General features: G+C 43.3%; 1 protein-coding gene across 1 annotated transcript; it reads right to left on the reverse strand.

Annotated features, from left to right (window-relative positions):
• Nucleotides 1–222: 222 nt before the first annotated feature.
• Nucleotides 223–2422, reverse strand: CLDN23 (claudin 23). The gene has a single exon (XM_031013875.3). It carries the CDS (start codon nucleotides 1930–1932, stop codon nucleotides 1054–1056), a length of 879 nt encoding a protein of 292 aa, XP_030869735.1. The 5' UTR covers nucleotides 1933–2422; the 3' UTR covers nucleotides 223–1053.
• Between the last annotated feature and the right edge of the window lie 22351 nt (nucleotides 2423–24773).

Raw genomic sequence — 24773 nt, forward strand, 5'->3', positions numbered from 1 at the left:
AGCAATAGACTTGGCTTTGCACAGAAACGGCATGAACCTGAAACCGAAGCAATCAGGGACTTAAATGGGGCCCGTTGGCTTTTTTTAGTAACCTTATGCTAAGAGGTGCAAAGATTTGAGTGCTAGATTTCAGACACAAGTGCCGAGGCAGCCAGGAAATTGTTAGTAATGAATGTTTAAACTCCCAAACGTTGTACTGAAGACAAAAGAGCTTTTGTGGATATACTGAAACTATTGTTTTAAAATTTTATTTATAAATAAAAGATATATACATATGTGCTTTAATGTGATTAACAGGTTCCATTTTGTACAAAATGTTAAACCTAGAGTCCTCTGCGTCCTGGATGAGGCGTCCAAAGGGTGGAATAGTACAGCATTAGGACATTGGTTCTCCTCCTGGCTTCTGGAAGAGAAACTCTTGCATGCCCTCGACTTTCACGGCAAAAATAAGTGAGAAAAAAGATAAATCCCATTTATGCAATGATATGTAGCTATGAGTTCATCACGGTATTTCATTCCATGAAATCCATTAAGCTGCTGGCATTTGCATGGCTCTAAGTTTATTTTAAGAGGCTCATTCAAACATGGCCAGGAATATATTGGCCTCTTGAGAGTTTGCATGGCAAGGAGTTATACAGTAGGAAAAAGAAAAAAAACCCCAATAATTATACTGATGCAAGATTCATCAGTATTTTAGAATATTGTCGTTTCAACATGTTAAATTGTTTCTGAGCACTGCTGATTTCAGCACTGTCCCTGGTCCACGTGACGCAAATGCCACCCTTTCCATATATTCTTCAGCAAAAATATATGAAAAGCCCGTCACTCCCTAAGAGTGACTCCACTCCCTGTGGAGAGGAAAACTAAACTCTTTAAGAAGAAAACCAAACCCAACCTGAACTAATCGTCCATGGAGTCCTGTTTGGTCCCACGAAAGGCAGATTTCCATCCACACCAGTGAGGGGCAAGTGTCCGGGTTCCACCTCGAAGCCAGGCGGGCCTGTGCGGGGGTGAGTCCTTTGCCACCCGGCGCCCCCCAGGCTCTACAAGCGTCTAGAGGTCGGAGTCGCAGGGCAGCGAGCTGTCGCAGGGGTGGGTGCTGCACGAGGGAGCGTCCTGGGACTCCCACCCCTCCCCGTCGAGGACGTCCACCGAGTTGGTGTAGGCCTTGGGCCGCGGCCGCGGCATGGGGAAGCCGACCTTCGGCTTGGGCTTGGGCTTCTGGTGCTGGGCAGGCGGCGGTCGGTGCTGGCCGTCGCTGTAGTACTTGATGGCGGGCGCCAGGTCGGGCTCGGGCCACTCCACTTGGATGGTGCTGACGCTGCTGCGGCGAGGCCCGGCGGAGGGCGCCTTGCGGCGGCGGCGACAACGCTCCTCGCACCAGGGCGCGAAGCTGAGCGCCAGCGAGAAGCCGCCCAGCAGCAGGAGGCAGCTGCCCAGGTAGCCCAGGACCAGGCTGTAGCTGACCTGCACCGTGACCGGGCTGGCCGGGGCGGGCAGGACGTCGCGGTCCCCCAAGAAGTGGTTGTACCAGGACACCGGGATGAGGCTGAGGAGGCCAGCGACGAAGAGCACGACGCCGGAGAGCCCTGCCAGCACGAAGTTGGGCTCGTCCTGCCAGCAGCGCACGCCCAGCGACGCCAGCAGAAGCCCCAGGACCGTGGCGGCCAGCGAGGTGACCATGAGTGCCCGCGCCACCAGCACGGGCTGGGCCTCGAAGTAGCCCCACTGGTCCGTCTGGCCGCACTCGCGCTCGCGGCTGCTCTGCTCGCGACACATGTCCCACAGGCCCTGGTACAACTCCACGTCCACTGGCTGGTTCAGGAAGCCCTTCACCAGCCGCCAGCCGGGCGCCAGGGTGCAGGTCAGGTTGAGCAGCAGCCCGCAGGGCGCGAACACCATGCCCAGCGTCATCACCACCGGCGTCCGCATCCCGGCCCACCGCGCCGACGGCGCCCCTGCAGCCTGCCTTCCTTCTCCGCTGTCGCCTTCTCCGCCGTCGTCTTCTCCCTGCCGTGCCCCAGGCTCCGGGGACCCGAAGTCAGCGCGGACGCCCCGGGCTCCGGGTCGGGCTCCTGAGCCCTGATAGCTCCAGGGACGCTCTTTGTCTCCTGCACGGGGACCGTCCCCACTTAGGCTAGTTCCCTCCTGGCGTCCCGGCCGCTCCGCCCTCCTACTGGCCCTAATCGAAACCAGCCCGCGGGCGGGTCTGACCGAAACCGCGGGTCCGGGCGCGGGCGCCCAGGGGCGGCCGCCGCGGCCAAACCCGGCCCGGGAGGGAGGGACCCGAGGTGAGCGCAGGAAGCGGCGGGGCCACCTCGCCCGCGGCAGGCGAGATGGGGATCCGAGCGGCGGGGACACCCCACCTTGCAACCGGGCGGCTGGGCCACGCCTAGCCTGGACTGCTCACGGCCGGAGCAAAGGTCGCCCCGCCCCTGGCTCCTCGCGCCGCCCCGCCGGGCCAGGCGGGCGGTGGGCGGGGAGGGAAAGAGGCGGCGCTGGCGGGACGCGGTGGCTGCGCAGCTTCCCTGCTGCTCAGCGGATCTCGGTTCCTAGAATTTGTTTCCGGTCCCTGCCCGTCGACCCTGCGCTTATAGCTTAGCGCTTTACTCCCAGAGGGTTCCCGATCGCCCCCTGGTTTGCTCTGCAACTTGCAGCCACTCGCAGAGAAGTGGGCGGTGCCGAGCGCTCCCGGGGATTGGAGGTGCGCTGGGTGAGTGTGCAGAAGCCCACCCAGTCCAGGAGCGTGTCCCAGAACGTTGCACCTGATTATTTCCTTAATAAGGGCTCCACACTCTGGATTAAATTCGTCTCTAAAGAATCCGTGCCAGTGTATTTCTGGGCAGAAGGGTTACACAAGGATTTTACTTTCCTTTTTCAGCCTTGTGAGACTTTCAAGGGAATTAGAAAGAGGGACCAGTGTTCCCGGATGTCCTGCTTAGCGTTTTTTTGCAGGTTTATTTAATTTTACAGTGTACTGTGGCCTTTCCTCGTCTGTAGGTTATTTTACAACTCTATAAATTATAGAAAGCCTGTAGTATTGCAAATGACTTTTGCCAACATCAAGGCTAATGAGTTCGTCCCAGTGGAATGATTATTGTCCAATGGATACTGACCAGTATGGCATTGATTTGTAAATTCATTTTAGCATTCCTGTTTGCCTGTATATGTGTGTCCTTTTGTTCTTTGCTTTTTTTTTTTCCTTTTTCTTTTGTTTATTTATTTATTTATTTTAAACAGGGTTGGGGAGTTTCGCTGTGTTGCCCAGGCTGGTTGCAAACTCCTGGGCTCAGGTGAGTCTCCCGCCTCAGCCTCTGGAGTAGCTAGGACTGCAGGCAAGTGGCCAGCTTCTTTAGTTTTAACATCATACTGGTTTCCTTATTCAATAATGAGTTAAATAACCTCTTTCACAAATATTCATTTTATATTTGTGTGAAAGTCACGATGTTTACATTTTTTCTAAAAATTATCTTTTAATAACACTTTTTTGTATTTTCTATATTTTTACAATGAAAATGTATTGCCTTTATAATTGTTTAAAATTAAAACTATTTTTAAAATTCAAGTTAATTTAGCATTGGTTTGAAATAATTTTGAATATTCCAGAGTGGACAACACTAGGAATGACGGTGACTGCTTTTTTTAAAAGAATATTTTTAAATTAAAAAAAAAACCTGTGGTAACATACATGTAACATACAGTTGACCGTTGTAACCATCTTTAAGTGTACAGCTCATTGGTATGACGTACATTCACGTTGTTGTGATACCCTCACCACCATCCACTCCTGGGATTTTTTCCTCTTCCCAAACTGACACTGTATCCACTAAACACTAACTCCCCTTTCCTCCCTCCCTCACAGGCCCTGGTGATCACCATTCTACTTTTTTCTCTCTATAAATTTAACTACTTTTAGGTACCTCATAGAACTGGAATCGGACAGTATTTGTCCTTTCGTGACTGGCTTATTTCACTGAGCTTAATGTCCTCCAGGTTCATCCATATTGTAGCATGTGTCAGAATGTCCTTCCTTTTGAAGGTTGAATGATATTCTATTGTACATAAATACCACATTTTGTTTATCCAGTCTTCCATCCATAGACACTTAGATTGCTTTTACCTTTTGGCTTTTGTGAATAATGCTGTTGCATCATTCATGTAATAGTGATATATACATCACTTTTAATTTTTTTTAATTAAAAAAATTTTTTTCGAGATGGAGTCTTGCTCTGCTGCCCAGCCTAGAGTGTGACGGCAAAATCTTGGCCCACTGCATCCTCTGGTTCCTGGGTTCAAGCAAGCAGTTCTCCTGCCTCAGCCTCCCTAGTAGCTGGGATTATAGGCACCCACCACCATGCCCAGATAATTTTTGTATTTTTAGTAGAGACGGAAGTTTACCTTGTTGCCCAGGCTGGTCTCGAACTCATGACCTCAACTCATCTGCCAACCTTGGCTTCCCAAAGTGCTGGGATTACAGGTGTGAGCCACTGTGCCTGGCCTATGCATCATTTAAAATTTGTCTTGTTTCATTAACTGTGTGGCGATTGACTATCTAAAGCAGGAATCAATCTGCCATCCCTCTCATACATATCAGAAGGTATCATGTGCGACACTGCCACTTCATAAATGCTTCATGTGATTTGAATCCTCTTCCAAAATAGTTTCGTTTTTGCTTAGATCTCTGCGGAATGAGTGAAGCCCAGGTGTTATTTACCTGTGGGGAGGAAGGGAATCCTGGGTGTTCTGCCTCCTAAATCTGTCTTTCGTCCTTCCATGTCTCTTTCTTCTCTACTGCCTCTTCCCAGTACAGGCCATTCTCCCATCTTTCTCCTTAAGCTGCTAACTGGTCTCCTACACCGGGCTTTGTGGCTCCCTTTTTATTAGCCACACGACCCTCACAGCTGGCCTGCATCAACCCTTTACAAGACCATTCCCAGTCCCACCCAGCCCTGCATTCCAGCCCTGTCTCTCCCTCCCTTCGGCCTCATCTCCTCACATTACAACCCAAAGAAACTGGATTTCCCCCCACATTTTCCCCGAACATTGTGTGCCCTTTTGCTTCTAGACCTTTGCAAATGCCCTTGTCTTTTCCTAGTGCCCTGCCTATCGCTTCCCCACTCCAGTGCATCCTTAGATCTTTGCTTAAGTGCCATTTTCTCTGGGAGGGTTTCCTCATCCCCTAGATGAAGTTAATTTTTCCTTTCATATACTTCCATGACACCCCTTCTGTCACAGCACTTACCACAGTTCCTTAGTCCTTGAATCATTTTGTTTTCTAGCTGGTCTGGGAGTTCTCTGAGGGCAGGGACCACATGGATCTTGTTCTGTTCTGTCCTCCAGACACATCTTGGTGCCTGGGCCACCGCAGCCACTCAACAAATCAATATTATGTCTTTCTGCCCTGTGTTCTTCTACATAGTACCTACTGAATTTTCCAACAAATGACCATCTGGCCAAAACAGATTGTGACATACATCTCAGTAAGCAGGTTGATTTGTTTGAATGTTTCTTTTTGCTTAGCATAGAAAACAATCTATCCCATACGAGTATGGGATAGCTCCAGATATTTACGACAAATAAGCGTAGGCCTGTGGGGCTCACTTTCTGTGACAATAGAGAAAGAAGTGACTTTGTTAAGCATAGCATCTGGGGATAGAGCTGACCTCTGTTCCCTGGCCTTCTGAGTTCATCTGAAGTCTGAGGGAGAAATAAAGCATGAGTCACTGTGTGGTAGGAATGAATGAATGATTGCTGAGATTAGGACCTGGCTGTGTAAGTGGATACCCAGGTTCTACCACAGATTTCTTTTCTGAAGAAGGGCCCGGTAGTAATGCAAGAATCTGTTCACTATGCTGCAGGTTTTGAAATGAATAGTGAGCCCCCAGCAATGAATTCTGAAGGGACTGATGCTGAGTCCCCTGTTTGCCTGCACTCTAGGCCTCTGCTACCACCTCGCACAAAGCTGCAACCTGCGACAGCTTCATCTTGGAAAGTCACATTACCAACTTTGGCTAGGACAGAGGGTCCACTAGATCATAAGTCCTCAAACTCTTTGGCACCAGGGACAGGTTTCATGAAAGGTAATTTTTCCATGGGGTTGTGGGGGTAAAGATGGTTTCGGGATGAAACTGTTCCATCTTGGATGATCAGGCAACCTAGATCCCTCGCATGTGTGGGTTACAATGGGGTTCACACTCCCATGAGAATCTAAAGCCACCACTGATCTGACAGGAGGTGGAGCTCAGGCGGTAATGCTCGCTCGCCCGCGGCTCACCTCCTACTGTGTGGCCCAGTTCCCGACAGGCCATAGACTGGTACTGGTTGGTGGCCCAGGGGTTGGGGACCCCTGCACTAGATCACTTTGCCATGATAAGATGTCCTCAGATTCCCTCTGCCAGGTCTTTATTTTACTTTCTCCAAAGGCTATTTTCTCTTTTTCTTCCTGGAACTCTGAACACCCTTTCCTGTGTTTGCTAAGCGATAAGACAATTTTGTTCACAATGTTATACTAGGAGAATTCTGAATAGGAGTGAGAAATGAACTCCACTGATAATCATCCTATGGTAAATCTACTTCAGTGAGTTATAGAATAAAAATTAGACTATGAAAAAACTTAAACTATGATCTTTATTTTTAAATAGCATTAAAACAGCCTGAATTGAACAAAGCCCCTTCAATATTGTATTAGTTTTTCTTTTTGGCCAGTAGTCCAACAGCTGTTTTACCAACTGTGAGTGCCTAATATTGTAGAAAATAAATCAATAACTTTTCACATCGAGTGTAAAATAGCCCTCTTGTTAGCTCAGTATCACTTCCCTCTACTTTGTTCTCTTTATAGAATTTATCACTGCCAGGTGTTTTCTAATATGTGTGTACTGACTTATCTATACTGTTTCCTACACTGTGTTGTAAGTTTCAAAGACTAGAGATGTTGCTTGTGGCTATATCTCAGCTGCTGGAATAGTGCCTAGCTCTTAGTGGTACTCAGTACATATCTATTAAATAAATGAAAGAATTTTTGTAAAGTTCCTGCATAGTAACACAATAGAAGAATGTAGCATACATCGCTTTTTAAAAAATTATAGTAACATACACATAAAATTTACCATCTTAACCATGTTACATGTACAGATCACCTAGGTACAGGTCAGTAGTGTTAGGTTCATTCACCTTGTTGTGCAAGCAACTGGCAGAACTCTTTCCATTTTGTACGACTGGAATTCTATACCCATTCATCAATTCTCCATCCTTGCTATCCCCCAAGCACCTAGCAATCACCCCTCTATTTTCTGTCACTCTGAATTTGACTACTCTAGATGGCTTATATAAATGGATTCATACAATATTTGTTATCTTGTGACAGGCTTATTTCACTTAGCATAATGCGCTCGAGATTCATCTATGTTGTAGCGTATGTCAGAATTTCCTTCCTTCTTATTATGGCAATAAATAATATCCTATTGTCGATAAATTCCAGATTTTGTTTATCCAGTCATCCATCAGTGAACCCTTGGGTTGCTTCTACCTTTTTTGGTTATTGTGAATGCTGCTGTGATGTATAGTTTTTTTTTTTTTTTTGAGATGGAATCTCACTCACTGTAGTGATCTTGGCTCACTACAACTTCTGCCTCTCGGGTTCAAGCGATTCTCCTACCTCAGCCTCCTGAGTAGCTGGGATTATAGGTGCACACCACCATGCCTGGCTAATTTTTGTATTTTTAGTAGAGACAGGGTTTTGCCATGTTGGCCAGGCTGGGCTCAAACTCCTGGCCTCAAGTGATCTGCCTGCCTCGGCCTCCCAAAGTGCTGGGATTACACACTTGAGAGTATACAACATTTTGAATTTGTCTTATTTCATTTCCTGTGTGGCGACTTTAGATGGCCACTAAAACAGGAATCAACTTGCCACCCTCTCACACAAATCAGAAGGCATCCTGTGATACTATGCCACTATTTCAAAAAATATGCTTAAGTTTTATCTTCTAGTGGCTTCAAACCCTTCTTGGCGTACAGTCACAGTGGCCTCCCTTGTCAAGAGGGAAATGCTGGGTGGGAGTTGGGGTGGGAGTTGCTGTTCTAGGAATCAGCAGCTGCCTCTGTCTCGCCATGCTTGCTTCCCTTCAACCCTGGCCCTTCCTGTCTACTGCAGGGTAAACATATTTACCATGCCATGGACGAAATTCATTGAGGTCTTTGAGAGAATTTTCAGTTTGTGTTGTTATTTATTTCTTTATTTTTATTCACAAGCGGTTTGTTTCGTTTTTGGCAAAATTTATCTTTTGAGAAAACCACATGGCCACTGGGCAAAGTCCTAAATGTAAAAACCGAGTACTACAGCGATGGTGACGCTTTCCATGTTAATGTACAGACCCAATCCAATCCCAATAAAGTGTCAGACAGGAACTGGACAGGTGATTTCAAAGTTCATTCAAAAAAAAAAAAATAAATGAATGAAACACATCAAGAAACTTTTAAATAGAACGGTTATGAAAGGGTCTGGACACTCCAGCTGTTAAATGTAGTTTAAAGCTATAATAACTTAAATTCTATGTTAGCACTAGAATATGAAGGTAGATCAATAAAAATATCATCAGTTGAAGCAAAAAAATAGACCTTAGTTATAAATTTATAATGTGAGAAAAGTGGGATTTCAAATCATAGAGAAAGGCATGAAAACTCAACAGTATTGTGGCAATTGGTTAGCTTTGGAAGAAGAAAAAACCTAAGTTCATACATATACATCACAAAATATGTAAAAACAAAGTCTAGGTGGACTACCTAGTTACACGTAAAAACTAATACTGGCCGGGCGCAATGGCTCATGCCTGTAATTCAGCACTCTGGGAGGCTGAGGCAGGTGGATCACTTGAGGTCAGGAGTTCGAGACCAGCCTGGCGAACATGGTGAAACCCCATCTCTACTAAAAATACAAAAATTAGCCAGGCTTGGTTGCGAGTGCCTATAATCCCAGCTACTCAGGAGGATGAAGCAGGAGAATTGCTTGAACATGGGGGTTGGAGGTTGCAGTGAGCCGAGATCGTGCCACTTCACTCCAGCCTGGGCAAAAGAGGGAAACTCCGTCTCAAAAAACAAAAACAAAACAAAAACAAAAAACAAAACAAAAAACCACGAACAAAACACAACAAGACAAAAAACTAATAATAAAAGAATTAGAAGGAAGTGGAGGTGGAGATAAAGCTACAGGAGTGAAAAGGTTTTCTAAGCAAAACATCCAAGATGGCAATGATAGAGAAAAAGGTTGATAGATTTAGCTACGTGAGAGTTTAAAATATTTTGATTTCAACATGCCTCACACAAAATTAAGACAAATCTTTATTAGTTTACGTGGCGGAAAAGAAGTTGATGTTTCATCTATCTGGCAAATCAACAGGAAATCTTAGTATTGCGGTGAAAATTGGGCGAAGAATATGCACAGAGAAAAAGAAAATAGACATCAACTAGTCAAGTTCCAGGGTGATGAATTAAATGACCCTTTTATTCACAAAAATGCCAAATAGAACAAAGAGAAACTATTTTTTTTCCTCTTAAATTGGAATCATGTAGGGGGAAAAATACTACCCAAATTTGGCCAGAGTTGCGGAAAAAAATCACTACTAGAGGTAAAGTAAATAAACATTTATTTCAGACATGATGTTGAAATTTGTTTTTAAAAATCTTAAATATGAACCTTTACTTTGGTTTCTGAATTAACTTTCTAGGTGTTTGCTTCAAGGAAATAAACAGAGTATGTAGAAAGATTTAGTATAAAGATATCCACTAGAGTACCTTTGTTGTTGTTGTTGAGACGGAGTCTCGCTCTGTTGCCAGGCTGGAGTACAGTGGCATGATCTCGCCTCACTGAAACCTCCACCTCCAGGGTTCGAGCGATTCTCCTGCCTCAGCCTCCCCAGCAGCTGGGACTACAGGTGTGCCCCACCACACCCAGCTAATTTTTTTGTATTTTTAGTAGAGACAGGTTTTCACAATGTTGACCAGGATGGTCTCAATCTCTTGACCTCGTGATCCACCCACCTCAGCCTCCCAAAGTGCTGGGATTACAGGTGTGAGCCGCCACACCCAGCCTAGAGTACCCTTTATAATAAGCTGATTATAAAGTAGTGGGGCAGTATGAAACCAATTAAATCTTAAAAAGAATATCTGTGTATACAAAAATACTAGAAGGAACAATGGGATGTACAATTGATTTTTATTTTGTTTGAGATTTTACACATTTTATTTCTCTAGAATTTTAAACATATGAAAAAGATTATTTTAAAAAATCATGATCAGTTAAGTGTCTCCGTTTTTCTAATTTTGAAGTAAAATCTCACATTCCTATGACACACATTTTTTCTCCCATAATTGTGAATGTGCCATAACTAGCTCTAGTCTTTTATGGCCATAACTAGCTCTAGTCTTATGTGAACAGAGCTAAATTCTATTTTGATACCATAACAGTCAGGCCATTCACAGAAATACATGCAGAATAAGTGATGTGCACATATTCCAGGAAAAAATGGAGTGGTATATTTCCACATATGTAAGTATTTTTTATGTTTAAACATGATATAGAAACAGTCTTTACATGGAAACAAATAGCAATGATGAAATTCAACATACAAATCAGTCATAACAAAATTCACATATGGCATTGACTTTGAACTTCAAGAATATGTTCAGCAAATACGCTGTATACTGGTAAAGAAAAAAACCAGACAGCCTGATTTTTCATCTTTATATTATTTCTTCATTCCAAAGGTCATTTTAAATATTATCATATTAATACTGGTGAGCATAGCATCCTTAGAAGTATTAACAAACATATTTTCTTATTTTTTTCCTGGAACTCTGAATACCCTTTCTTACCTGTGGTCGCTAAGCAAATAAGGCAACCCTATGAATGGTCTAATTTTATGTGTACAATATTATGCTATTGGAATTCTGAACTTATGTACAAAATATGTTGAACCTAGTAACACAGGGAAACATTGTATATTTCTAGTTCATAAACTTCAGTTACAATGTTTAGGCCAGGCACTGTGGCTCACGCCTATAATCCCAGCACTTTGGGGTGCTGAGGCAGGTGGATCACCTGAGGTCAGGAGTTTGAGACTAGCCTGGCCAACATGGCAAAACCATGTCTCTACTAAAAATACAAAAAAATTAGCCAGGCATGGTTGGTGCATCCCTGTAGTCCCAGCTACATGGGAGGCTGAGGCACCAGAATCATTTGAACCTGGGAGGCAGAGGTTGCAGTGAGCCGAGATTGCACCACTGCACTCCAGCCTGGGTGACAAGAGCGAAACTCTGTCTCCAAAATAACAATAGTAGTAATAATGATAATAAATAAGTAAAAGAAAGTTTAAATTATATAAAAGGGAAAATTTTAGCCGAAAGATGTCAGATAAAACTGTGGTGGTTCGTAAGAGAAGTATTGCCCCATCCCATAGGACTTACTGTTTTGGAGAAAGTAAAAACTAATTAATTTAACAAGCCATTTTGACTGATGAATCCCCTGGACTTGGGAAAGAAAAAGGAGTATAAAAGCAAGTGTCTCCTTCCATATTTTCAGGGCATAATAGCCCCCCCTTCCCTGAACAGTAATACATTGTCATAATCTGAGTAGCAGGACGGACATGTGATTTTTCACCAGTCATTGCTAAGCGTGGAACACACTGTAAACCTGCACTAGAAAGTTCTTTATCCTGTCTCACTGCTGCTCTCAGTTATGTTTTACCCAGACAGAAACGGGATAAATTCCACTGAAACAGCTACAATATGAGAAATAGAGGAGTTACTCATTATTAACATTGATTAATGCATACTGATTTCAAAAGTACACCATATAGACACATGCAGAAATGCATATTGCTTGCTTTATGGTTGATGTGAGAATTGTTTAAAGTCTAGTAAAGTGAATGTCATAAAATAGAGACTTTCTAAGCATACGCTTTTGAGAAAGACCATTTTGTCATCAGCTTAGCTTTCTCTGCCACCTCTACCTTGTAGATGCCTTTCAAAACGGAACCTGTTAAACTTACCAAACTTGTCATTTGTTTGCAAAGCTTGATGCCATGGGTTAGGCATTTTATCAGGTTTTCAGTTCATTTGGATCAATAACAACATATAATGTTAACAATTGGGCAGGTATACTTTCATTCCTGACCCTGTTACGTGTCAGAGAGACCTGGGAAAAATGCCCAGCGATAGGGAACTGGGCACACCTACTATAGTATGTGCAAATAAGCCAACGTTGAGGCTGGAAGGACATTAGAGAGCATGTACTCTAACGTCTTACTTTCTTAATGTAAGTACCATGGTGCAGGCAGAAGTGACTTTTGAACTGATGATGTGAAGGTAATTAGCACCAACTCTGGGAGCCTTTTTTCTTCAATAGTAAAATGAAAGCCAGGTGTGGTAGCTCACACCTGTAATCCCAGCACTTTGGGAAGCCAAGATGGGAGGATGCCTTCAGCCTAAGAGTTCGAGACCAGCCTAGGCCACAAAGTGAGACGCTGTCTCTATCAAAAATAAAAAAAAAATAGCTGGGTCTGATGTTGGGCGCCTGTAGTCTCAGCTACTTGTGAGGCTGAGAAAGGAGGATTGCTTGAGGCCAGAAGGCCAAGGCTGCAGTGAGCTGAGATGGCACCACCGTGTGCCAGCCTGGGTAACAGAGCAAGACCGTGTCTCAAAAAAAAAAAAAAAATGTAAAATGAAATGGTTTCTACTCAGTAGGATTTCCATAAGGATGGGTGAGAAAACCTTTATAAAATACGTAACATATAAAAATCATTTTTTTTTTTTTTTTTGAGATGGAGTCTTGCTCTGTCACCCAGGCTGGAGTGCAGTGGTGTGATCTCGGATCACTGCAACCTCCATCTCCTGGGTTCGAGTGATTCTCCTGCCTCAGCCTCCTGAGTAGCTGGGACTATAGTCATACGCCACCACGCCCGATTGATTTTTTGTATTTTATTAGAGATGGGGTTTCACCATGTTGGCCAGGATGGTCTTAATCTCCTGACCTTGTGATTTGCTCTCATTGGCCTCCCAAAATGTTGGGACTACAGATGTGAGCCACTACACCCGGCCAAAAATGATATTTTTTGTTAATACTAACAGAGCTGGATTAATCTATATTTGGGTAATATTGAGTTTCAACCTCCTTATACTCATCATCTAGTGTTTCCGAAATTTATAATAAAAATGGGAACCTACAAGAGTATAGCAGAGAGCAGTTGTATTGATGACATTGTTAGTGATGTGAGAAGGCAATATTTAGGTATATCTAGCTTTCTGAACCTATGGAATATAAGCTAAAGAGTCAACATACATTGCAACATTTTTATTTGAGGCAGAGTCTCGCTCTGTCGCCTAGGTTGGAATGCAATGGCGCCATCTCAGCTCACTGCAACCTTCTCCCAAGTTCAAGTGGTTCTCATGCCTCAGCCTCCTGAGTAGCTGGGATGAGAGGCGTGCGCCACCACACCTGGCTAATTATTGTATTTTTGGTAGAGATGGGGTTTCACCATCTTGGCCAGGTTTGTCTTGAACTCCTGGCCTCAAGTGATCTCCCACCTCGGCCTCCCAGAGTGCTGGGATTATAGGCATAAGCCACTGTGCCAAGCCAAAAATATTTATCTCATTGACATTATAATTGAATATTTCTGAAAGTAGAATTTTTTAATTTTAATTTCACTTATGTGTTTTAGAGATGGGATCTTGCTATGTTGCCCTGGCTAGCCTCAAACTCCTGGGCTCAAGGGATTTTTCCACCTCCACTTCCTGAGTAGCTAGGACTGCAGGTGCATGCTACTGCACCCAGCAGAATATTTATATGTAACTGGACGATTTGAACGTGAAATTTCAAACTGGCATGATAAAATGAAGCTGTGAAAAGGATACAAATTGCAGTGGGTAGAATGGGGAAGATAGAAAATCAAAACAAAGCAAACACATTAGGAATTGGCAGCCTTCTTTAAGAAACCTACAGTGGCCAGTCAACGCCCTGTTCTGTTATCAGCCCCCAGCCACATGTTATTTGTGTGTTGATTTAAATAGGTTTTAAATCTCTTAGAAAATTGATTCTATTAGAGAGTGATTCATGAACAGTAAATTCTAGTGATGATGTTGCTTGGTTGCCGACTCTGCTCTAAATACCAGATTTAATTAATTTGAAGATATGTGCTCCCTCTCTTGCCTGGGGAATACCCGCTGATCCCACTGGGAGGAGGTGGGCTGGATTTAGAGGATGCGTCAGCTGAAAGATACGTGGGAGAGGTAATGACCTGTGTCACCTGTTAGTCACATTACCTGTGAAAAGTTACTTATTGTGCAGGCAATAAAAGTTACCTCATGGAGGCAAGAGTGCCTATCTGTCACTGGTTGGCAAAGAAGGAAGTTGCTTGAGAGAAACCCATAAAGTATGTGAATTTTGAACTGCATGATAAAGAAGATAGAAAGTAAGGAAGAGGACATTGGTAAGAAATGACATACCAGTGACAGGTTTGGCTAGTTTAAAATAAAATTGCAAGAGACTCTAGAGAAGTTGGCAATCAGTTTCACTAATTAAATTGAGGATGGCCAGTGCTCACCATACACATAGCATGATTTCCATCTTAAAGACATAGAGCATTGAGTTGGTTGGCCTGTGCTGCATAAAAATTATATCCAAATTTTTGTGACAAAGCAACAACGGTTTGTTATTTCTTTCGATTCTCTGGCTGGGCTGGGTAACACTTCTGCTGGTCTTGCCTGGGATTAGTCATGGGGCTGATGTCAGCTGAGATCTGGGCTTGGCTGGAATAGATGTGTGAGACACCATGGCCTGTCTTTCTTTATGGTCTCTCATCCTCTAAAAGGCTGGCCTGGCTGCTTCGCTTGGCGGTTCAGGGTTCCAGCAGCAAGAGAGGGCAACCCTAATACACAAACACTTTTAACCCTCTGATTGCATTTGCTAAGTCACGTGGTCAAACCCAGAGAAGAGGGGATTATCTAGGGCATGTATAGAGAGAGGTGAGAACAAAGCCATGTCACAACTCTGACTATGGATCACAAGTACGTTCAACTATCTCCATTTTATTTTATTTTATTTGAGACAGTCTTGCTCGGTTGCCCAGACCGGGTACCACGGCACAGCTCACTGCAACCTCTGCCTCTGGAGTTCAAGCAATTCTTGTGCCTCAGTCTCCCGTGTAGCTGGGACTACAGGCATATGCCACCACGCCACCATGCTCAGCTAATTTTTTGCATTTTTAGTAGAGAAGGGGTTTCACCATGTTGGCCAGGTTGGTCTTGAACTCCTGGCCTCAAGCGATCTACCCGTCTTAGCCTCCCAAAGTGTTGGGATTACAGGCGTTAGCCAACGTCCCTGGTCAACTATCTTTAAATAGGAATGTAAAAATATCTTAGGAATATCTACAACCAAAGAGTAGAATTCCTCTAGATCAGTGATGTCCAATAGAGATACATGTAGTTACGTATGTAATATAATTTAAAATTTTTTAGTAGTGACATTAAAAAAGGTAAAAAAAATTAATTTTCATATGATATTTAATCCAATATATCTAAAATGGCTTCATTTCAACATGTACTCAATATTAAAATTATTGGTGAGAGATCTACATTCTTTTTTTGGTGCTAAGCCTTCAAAGTCTGTGTATTCTACACTGTGTCACACTTCAATTCAAGCTCACCATATTCAGAGTGTTCAGTAGTGTCAGGTGGCATGTTGTGATTGGGTTGGACAGCACAGAACTAGATGCTAACAGCTGGGGAAGAGGAAGAAGTGGAACTGGAAGGCGGAAATCCATTGACAGTCTGTATGCAGAATAGTCATCTCTTGACAACTGAGGGTGGGAGGCAGGAGAGGGAGGGTCTGTATAAAAAACAGAATGAATGCTCGGTAGTGAGAAATCTATTCATATAACCCGTTATATTAATAAATTAAAAAATACTACCAGATTCTTTTTGTAAAATTTAAAATCAATTTTTAAACTTTTATTTAGGTTCAGGGATACACATGGAGGTTTTTATATGTGTAAATTGCATGTCATAGGGGTTTGGTGTACAGGTTATTTAATCACCCGGTTAATAAGCATAGTACCTGATAGACAGTTTTCGATCCTCTAAGATTCTATTTTGTTAACATTCAACGTGAACGACTAATTAAAACAACAACAACCACAACAACAAAAACCCGTGGTGAAATAAAATAGAGGGATATTTCCCTCAGTGGTAAAGAATATTTACTTAAATCAATGATCAACTTTATAAGTGGTTTAATAGCAGAAGCATTCCCAGCAAGTTCAGAACTATTTTTTAAGCATTGAGCTGGAAGGGCTAACCAATGAAATTAGATAAGGGCCTACATTTAAGTGTAAAAATATTAACAGGAAGAGGCAAAATAGAAAAAAGATCCCATTTACAATGGTGGTGACAAGAAAATTAATAGGATTTCAATGAAGTCGTGGTAGATTAAAAATGACTACAAATTATTTGCGACTTTGCTTAGAAAGAGGTTGAATCTAATTCACCCCTCAATGACTAGGCTTGGCCATGTGACTTGCCTCGGTCAATGGGACACTGGCAAGTATGGCGTAGCAGAGGCTTGATAGTTGCTCACGCTTGGAGCTTGTCCAAGTAAAAAAGCTAGTCTAGTGTGTGGAGGATGAAAGGAGGCTTGGAAGAGGACCAAGGTACTCAGCTGCCAGCTCGATCCAAGGCTCCTGACAAGTCCATCTTGGTCCCTGCACTGCAGCCAGCTGAATGTAGTCTCATGAATGAGCCCAGACAAGAACATCAAATGATAGAGAAATGATAAATAGTCAATCATTAACTTTGGGGATGGACTGTCATGCAGCAATAATTAACTGATACAGAAGAAAACTGCTTTAGAATCCCGGAGTTGTAGTTATTTTGGAAATCATCTAATGGCCTTGCCTTATAACAAAGGGATACTGGAAACTGAGAGTAGACAGTTTAAGAGAGGGGATGACATGGGCAGGTCTGAGACCAGCAATTTCATCACCATTTATGCATTAATTTAGTCATTCTTTCATCAAGCATTCTTTGAATGCTCACTGAGCTTGGTGCTCAGAAAAATGGAATAGGCTGAGTTCAGAGGGAGAGACAGGCATAGGAGGAAACAGCCATGATATCAAGAGATAAACAGTATAATAAAAGTATATGCAGAGGGCTGTTTCCAGGGACATGGGGCCAAAGTGGGAGGGTCACTGAAGTGACATTTGGACTGGGTCATAAAGGATCAATAAGATTTTATGAGTCAGAGAAGGTTGGGGAAGGACATTTCAGGCAGAGACAGGAGTAGCAAAGGCCCAGAAATGCCTTAGTGTAAACCAAATCAAGGAAATGGTAGGGGGTATGGACCAGTCTCTAGCCAGGTGATGAAAGGACATGATTCAATTTGACTTTTGTCCTTGCAGACCTCATTCTGCAAATCCATTGTGGATTGCCTTCCAAGGAATCTTGATTTCAGCTAACTCTTCACCACCCTTTTTGCAACAGTTTTCAGCTAGGACCTACAAAGTGAAAAGGACACCTCCTATAATATTTAGCTAGACGGTTCAGAATTTATACCTTGTCTCATCTTTGCTGTTCTGTCTTTAACATAATGTAAGTTTCACTGCTGATTCATTTTGTCTTAATAGGCAGGTAAGCATAATTTTGCACATGACATTTGGAGATGATCTGCACTTGGAAAATGAACTGATTTATTTTCTTCCCTGCAGAACATGGGGAAGGAGAACTCTAATAGGTTACAACCAGTTTACTTCACCAGCTCCCCCTTTGGCATTGAAATAAGCATTTTAACTTCTTTGTAATATACCTGAATATCATTTATTAGAATTTGACACAAAGACAAGTGTTCTTCATTGTTTGTATCTGTAACTAGGGAAATATGTTTTCTGAGAGTTTTAACATTCCAATCCATCATCTAGCTAATCCTTCTAATCCCTGTAGATAAGTAAATAGAAAAAAATGTATCAATCATTATTTTTATTTTTACTAGTCCACATCCTCATTCAGAAGTTGCACTGTTGATGATATTAAGGCAATCAGGTTCTTTTTTAAACACCTGACTCATTGCTTGTTTGTAGTTAATATGGAAATAAATGGCGCTCTCTCTCTCTCTCTCTCTTTTTAATAAAAGGCTGGCTTGTGCAGTTCCAGTGCTTACAGTGAAATTGAATGTCAAGTGAAGCCATCTGAAAATAAAAAGGGACCAGAAATCATCTTGTCTCTTTATTTTGTGACACGTTTCATTCTTCTCTTTCCAGCAACTTTTAAAAAATTCATTCAGTTTGCTTCCATTTCTGTTATTTTAAAAATATGTCCTCTTGTTTCTTTGATTTTCTTAAGTAGCAGAAGCCACTCCTGCCTGTAGACACACACACTCATTCTGCCTTGTTGTGCTGGGCCGTCAGGAGGAACCACTCTTAACTCTAGCTCCATATGAGCTCTCTTCCAGGAAGTAATGGAGCTGGGGAGCTGGTACTTGAAGGATGAGACTTCACCAGGTAGATAAAGGAGAAAAGCATTCCAGGCAGAGGAAACAGTGGGAGCTAAAACATGGAAGAGTAACTCCTGAGGATCATGAAGTGTGTCCTACTATAAATGTACAAATGTGTGTGTGTGATCTCACCATTGCCATCACTGTGACGCTGCTGAGGCAGGTTCAGAAAAAACTTGAATGTCACGCTGGACGGTGTGGTCTTTATTCTGCAGGTGAGAGAACTATGAGTGGTTTTAAAACCAGGTAATGCCATGCCCTGATTTAGTTTTGAGCCATCACTCTGTAGGAGAACAGAGAGAAAGTGGGGCTGGTTAGGAGGCTATTTAATTGCGGTGTATCACATGACAGATGTTAGACTTGGACGTCAGTATTCCAGAAGAGAAGAGCAAAAGTAATGTGGTACTGGGGGTGGTGGTTAGCCCGGGGACTGGGTGCATGGCGAAAGCCAAGTTTCACAGCAAGACAGGGAAAAGAGGGTGTGTGTGAATGGGGAGGCCAGGGACAGGGACGTGGGAGGGGAGGAATTTGGCTTTGGATATTTAGAAAGTTCAGGGAGGAAGATTCCATAGATGACTCTGAGATCTGATAATGGATCAGGGTGAAGTCTGATGCCTTTTGTTTGCTTGCTCGGTTGCCAGCATTTTTAGACACTTGTTTATCTGTTTGGGTGTTCTCTCTTTCCACCTGCAGCTCCCTAGATGTTTACGGTCACTTTTCATACATACATATATATATATATATATATATTTTTTTTTTTTTTTTTTTTTTGCGACGGAGTCTTGCTTTGTTGCCCAGGCCGGAGTGCAGTGGCATGATATTGATTCACTGCAACCTCTTCCTCCGAGGTTCAAATGATTCTCCTGCCTCAGCCTCCTGAGTAGCTGAGATTATAGGCACATGTCACCACACCCAGCTAATTTTTGTATTTTTAGTAGAGACGGAGTTTCACCATGTTGGCCAGGCTGGTCTCGAACTCCTGACCTCAGGTGATCCTCCTACCTCAGCCTCCCAAAATTCTGAAATTACAGGCATGGGCCACCATGCCTGGCCAACTTTTCATTTATAACAATGAAAATTTCCCATTGCTTTTTTTTTTTCTTTTTGCTGAAATGTACTCTTCTAGCATTTAAAGTCAAAGTGAATAGAATGTCAGGTTAACTAACCCACTTGAAAATAAAAGCAACCAACTGCCATAACAAGAGTTAAAAAATAATATAGAGCTGCTGCTTTTCCTCTCTCTCATGTTTTATTTTTACCCTTATGATTTTCTCATAATTATCCACTTTGATTTTTTTTCTTCCAATATTCTTTTCCCATCTTCCCACTTAGAAGGAAGCAGTAGATATTGGGGCATTTTTCCTGGTCATTTTCAGAGCATTGGTTCTTCACTGCAGGGTTAGTTACCTACCACCTACCTAGGAGTTGGGGGAAGTTACCTCCCCCTCTCTCAAGCTGTCTCGGGGAAATAATTAGAAACTCAGATTAAAATTTTCATTCCCATAGCTTGAGCTGTGAAACAACAAGATACATGACAATATTCTTGGAATATCCTTACTCGTAAATGTCAGAAAATGCCTTCCTTAAAAAATAGAAATGTAAACATTTCTGCTTTTTATTGCAACACTTATCTATGGGCATGTAATAGCCCTCGCTGAATAGTTGTTGAATGAATTAGAATCTAAATTATTTACTATTTTTTTATTATTATTATTATTTTTGAGATGTCGTCTCACTCTGTCACCCAGGCTGGAGTGCAGCGGCACAATCTCAGCTCACTGCAACCTCCCAGGCTGGAGTGCAGTGGCGTGATATCGGCTCACTGCAACCTCTGCCTCGCGGGTTCAAGCGATTCTCCTGCTTCAGCCTCCCGAGTAGCTGGGACTACAGGCATGTGTCACCATGCCCAGCAAATTTTTTATTTTTAGTAGAGACGGGGTTTCACCATGTTAGTCAGGCTGGTCTCAAACTCCTGACCTCAGGTGGTCCGCCTGCCTTGGCCTCCCAAAGTGCTGGGATTAGAGGAGTGAGCCACTGTGCCCGGCCTAAAATCTAAATTATTAAAAAGAGGTTTATGAACTCTACGAATGACTTCTCGTTTTTATTACGCAGCACCACTGTTGTAACAAAATGATGTTAGTTTTAATCTCCAAACCAGTTCTGTAAAATGCTAAAAACTCATGATGATTCAGAGACATGTTGACTGTCATCTGCCACCAAATCACCATTTAAAAAGATAAAGAGTCCTATGTTAGATAGAAAGAGGCCTCATATAGAGTATTTCATCCCCCAAAGCAGGTGCTCATCAAAATAGATTCTAATAATTATGGACTCTAATTCAGTGCATGATAGGCTTATGTTACAGCAATCAAAGTGCCTTTTTTCAATTAGTGCATGTCAAATAAAATAGGAAGGTTTGGGCTTCTCTGTAATGACATGGTTATTACTGATTTCTTGGAGTGTTGCAGTAATGGGCCGAGCGTGGTGGTTCACGCCTGTAATTCCAGCACTTTGGGAGGCTGTGGCTGGTGGATCATGTGAGGTCAGGAGTTTGAGACCAGCCTGGCCAACATGGTGAAACCCCATCTCTACCAAAAATACAAAAATTAGCCAGGCGTGGTGGTGCACACCTGTAATCTCAGCTGCTCGGGAGGCTGCAGTGGGATAAGTGCTTGAACCCAGGAGGCAGAAGTTGTAGTGAGCCAAGATTGCGCCACTGCACTCCAGCCTGGGCAACAGGGCAAGACTCTCTCTCAAAATAAATAAATAAGTAAATAAATAAATAAATAAAAAGGATGTCGCAGTAATGTAGTGTTTTCCAACATTATTTTAACGAGGTTCAGCTGAATCAAGTTACCTATCCATGGTTTGGCGTCAAATCAACACACCTGGGGCAGGTTCTAAATTTGTCTACATTATTTTCCTTTACGGAACTTTCCAAACTCTTGCTAGGCCACAACATGAACCTGACAATTGTTTCTTTCTGAGTGAAGATCCTGTCAGACAAGTGAGCCATTGAGACCGGAACCCGCTGTGGGTTTGTGTGTTGTATGTTGCAAAAGTCAGGGTCCCTTTGCATAACGGATCCTCCTGAGACTGAGGCTGGACTTGAGTTTGTTAGTCACAGTTTTCATTTCCGTAATGAAAAACCACTTTCTTAAAGACAACTTTATTAATCAGAGAGTGGAATTTCAGATTATAGAGACAACTAAAGATTTGGATGAATTTTAGCATCCATTCTGTCTATAGTAAAATGAAGATGCTGTACCTCCCATATACCATTTCCTGGGTGCCAGGCATTGTGCATAGTACTTAGCTCACATCAACTCATCCTATTCTTTTGCAACGGGGTGTGAAATGTGACTTTTCCTGTGCCCTCCTTGTGTTTGGCAGAGGCTTCAAAGCTCAACCACAGCAGGTGCCAGACCATCTCTGCAGAACCAGTTTGGCCACCATCACTCATCATGCACCTCCAGGCTCCATAAGAAAAAGTGCAAAAATTCCCTAGGAAGAGCAGGGCAGAGACATCCCCCTAGAAAGAGTCTTCTGCCATGGTGTGGCCTCCCCATTTTCCCGGTATCTCCCAGGGCTCTTTGTACAAGGCGGGCTCTGCAGAGAGACGGTAAAAACCAACCTGATTCTTCCTCAATACCATGGCATGTATTTTTCCACTAATTGCTCTTCTCTGTCCTTGGATGAATTTCTGAGTTCATTGATTTACCTATCACCTTCAGATATTAAAAAATCTAATACATAGTTGAAATACCAACACACATTTTTTATTTTTATTTTAAAAAATATTTTTAAAGTAAATACATAAAGACATAGTCTTGCTGTGTTGGCCATACTGGTCTCAAATTCTCAGCCCTGAGCGATCCTCTCGCTTAGGCCTCCCGAATTATTGGGATTACGGGCATGAGACACCGCACCCAGCCCCAACCCACATCCAATTCACCACAGTGTTTCCTCTCCTTAGACGCATCCTGCCTCCAGCTAGGAGGTCTACCGTGTGGCCAGGCCACAGTTAACTTCCTTCCTATCCCCTCATCTGTCTTCCACTAGTCCTTTCCCCGAACTTACTGTGCTCCTTTGGGGTTCAAGGGAAGAGAGGAGAAGTGTTGAGGGGCTGAAAAGGCTGTCTTTGACTGGGGCAGTGCTAATCTGCCCACGCAAGTCTGGCACATGGCCACATATGGACTGTGTGTCTCCTGGGTCCCTCTTGTGAGGATCTTGGACAGCCCCATTGGGCACAACCAATGATCATTCCTGGGTTGGCCTCTTCAACTTCTATCCACTCTGACTCCCTGTAGGTGGGGATTACTGCTGCCACCTCCCCTCCTCCCAAGATGGTCTTCTCAGATGGAGTCTCCTTCTTTCTTTCTTTGGCCCAGATCAAGGCCATCTGGCCCATGGAAGTCATAGCCCCTGTGATGCCCCTGGTGTGGTGCTTCTAGCTCCTCCTAGAGCCCACTCCTCCCTCTGCCTCCAGGGAAGCTCAGCCACAGCTTCTCGCTTTCAGCCTTTTTATAAAACACAAGTGAGACTGGGCATGCTGGCTTACACCTATAATCCCAGCATTTTGGGAGGTTGAGGTGGGAGGATCGCTTGAGGCTGGGAGTTCGAGACCAGCCTGGGCAACATGGCAAGATCCCCTCTCTAAAAACTTTTTTTTAATTAGTCAGGCATGGTGGTGCACACCTGTGGTCCTTGTTCCTCAGAAAACTGAGGTAGGAGGATTGACTGAGCCCAGAAGTTCAAGGCTGCGGTGAGCTATGATCATGCCACTGCACTCCAGCCTGGGTGACAGAGTGACACCCTGTCTCTAAAAAACAAAGCAAATCAAAAACCATGAATGAGAAACCAGTCCATGCATACTCTCCACACTTCAAGTTTTCCAACATTTTCTAATATTTTCTGGTTTCTCTCTGATCTGAAGCAGGTGGGTTGCAGAAGGGCACCCCTTTCCCTACCTGCCTCCTCCCATTTGGGTGAACTGCATGGCACCCCAGCAACCCTCCACAAGGACACTCTCCCTGGCAGCCTCTCTAGCACATCTTTAATATTCTCTTTTATATCTTGAGAGGAGTAATTGGCTCATTCGGCAATGGCGGCAAATGGATTTGGGGATAACTCTGCAAGTCTTGTGGAAATGCCAAAAGCCTGCCTGAAAACGTGGCGGTGCTTGACACTTCTTGTTTTCAGTTTTGGGTCCTTGGTCCAAACTCTGCTGACACTTAATCTGTGGATTAGGAGTTTACAAATGTTGAAACTAAGATTCAGAAAGGTTAAATAAGTTGCCCAAGTTTGCATGACTAATAAACGGTAAAATGGAATTCTGCTTACTGCTGTCTCATGATTTCCCAGAATCCAGTGAGTGTTTACAAAACCCCCGGGATAGGGGTTAGGAGAGGTTGCTTGAGTTTCTGACTCAGCAGTTTTATTGCTATTCATGTAATGGAAAACCATATTCTAAAACACAACTTTGCAAGCACAACCGATCTGTTGTATGGTCCCGAGTTTAGCTAAAATTTTATTTCTTATAAAAACTGAGGCTATGTGGACTGTAGGTGAGTCCTTTTTGGTTCCCAGAGTTTAGAACAAAGAGTCAGGAGGCCGACCCCACAATCTTCAAAGTCCATTTTTCCATCTGAACAGATAAATAGGGTCCTTTAAGGTGGTGGAAAATAAGTACATTTTTAACATCTCTCTAGAATAAGAAACACAAGGATATTGTATAACAGCTTAGGACTTTTGTTTCCCTTTGACTTCTCACATTGCTTTTGTGTAATGTTGGCATTCAAAGTTTCTTCATTTTTTTGATTAACATCGGTGTTTGTTTCCTAGGGCTGCTGTTGCAGAGTAACACAGAGTGGCTTAGAACAACAGAAATGCATTACCCCGCAGTTCTGCAGGCTATGGTCTGAAATCAAGGTGTCAGCAGGGCGGCGCTTCCTCTGAGCCTCTAACGGAGGATCCTTCCTTGTGTCTTCCAGCTTCTTTTGGCCTTAGGCAATTTTTGGTTTGCAGCGGCATAACTCCAATCTCCGCCTCCTTCATTACGTGGCCTCTTCCTTATGTGTCTGGGTCCAAATTTCCCTGTTCTTAGAAGAACACCAGTGATATTTGACTAAGGACCCACCACTCCAGTCTGACTTCATCTTCACTTAGCTAATTGCATCTGCAAGGACACTATTTCCAAGTCAAGTCACATTCAGTGGTACTGGGAGTTAGAACTTCAGCATAC

Source organism: Gorilla gorilla, chromosome 7 (genome assembly GCF_029281585.2).
Source record: "Gorilla gorilla gorilla isolate KB3781 chromosome 7, NHGRI_mGorGor1-v2.1_pri, whole genome shotgun sequence".
Classification (NCBI taxonomy): Eukaryota; Metazoa; Chordata; class Mammalia; order Primates; family Hominidae; genus Gorilla; species Gorilla gorilla.

Excerpts from the sequence above, each read along its gene's own strand:
- CLDN23 (XM_031013875.3), bottom strand. The coding sequence starts at position 1,932 with ATGCGGACGCCGGTGGTGATGACGCTGGGCATGGTGTTCGCGCCCTGC.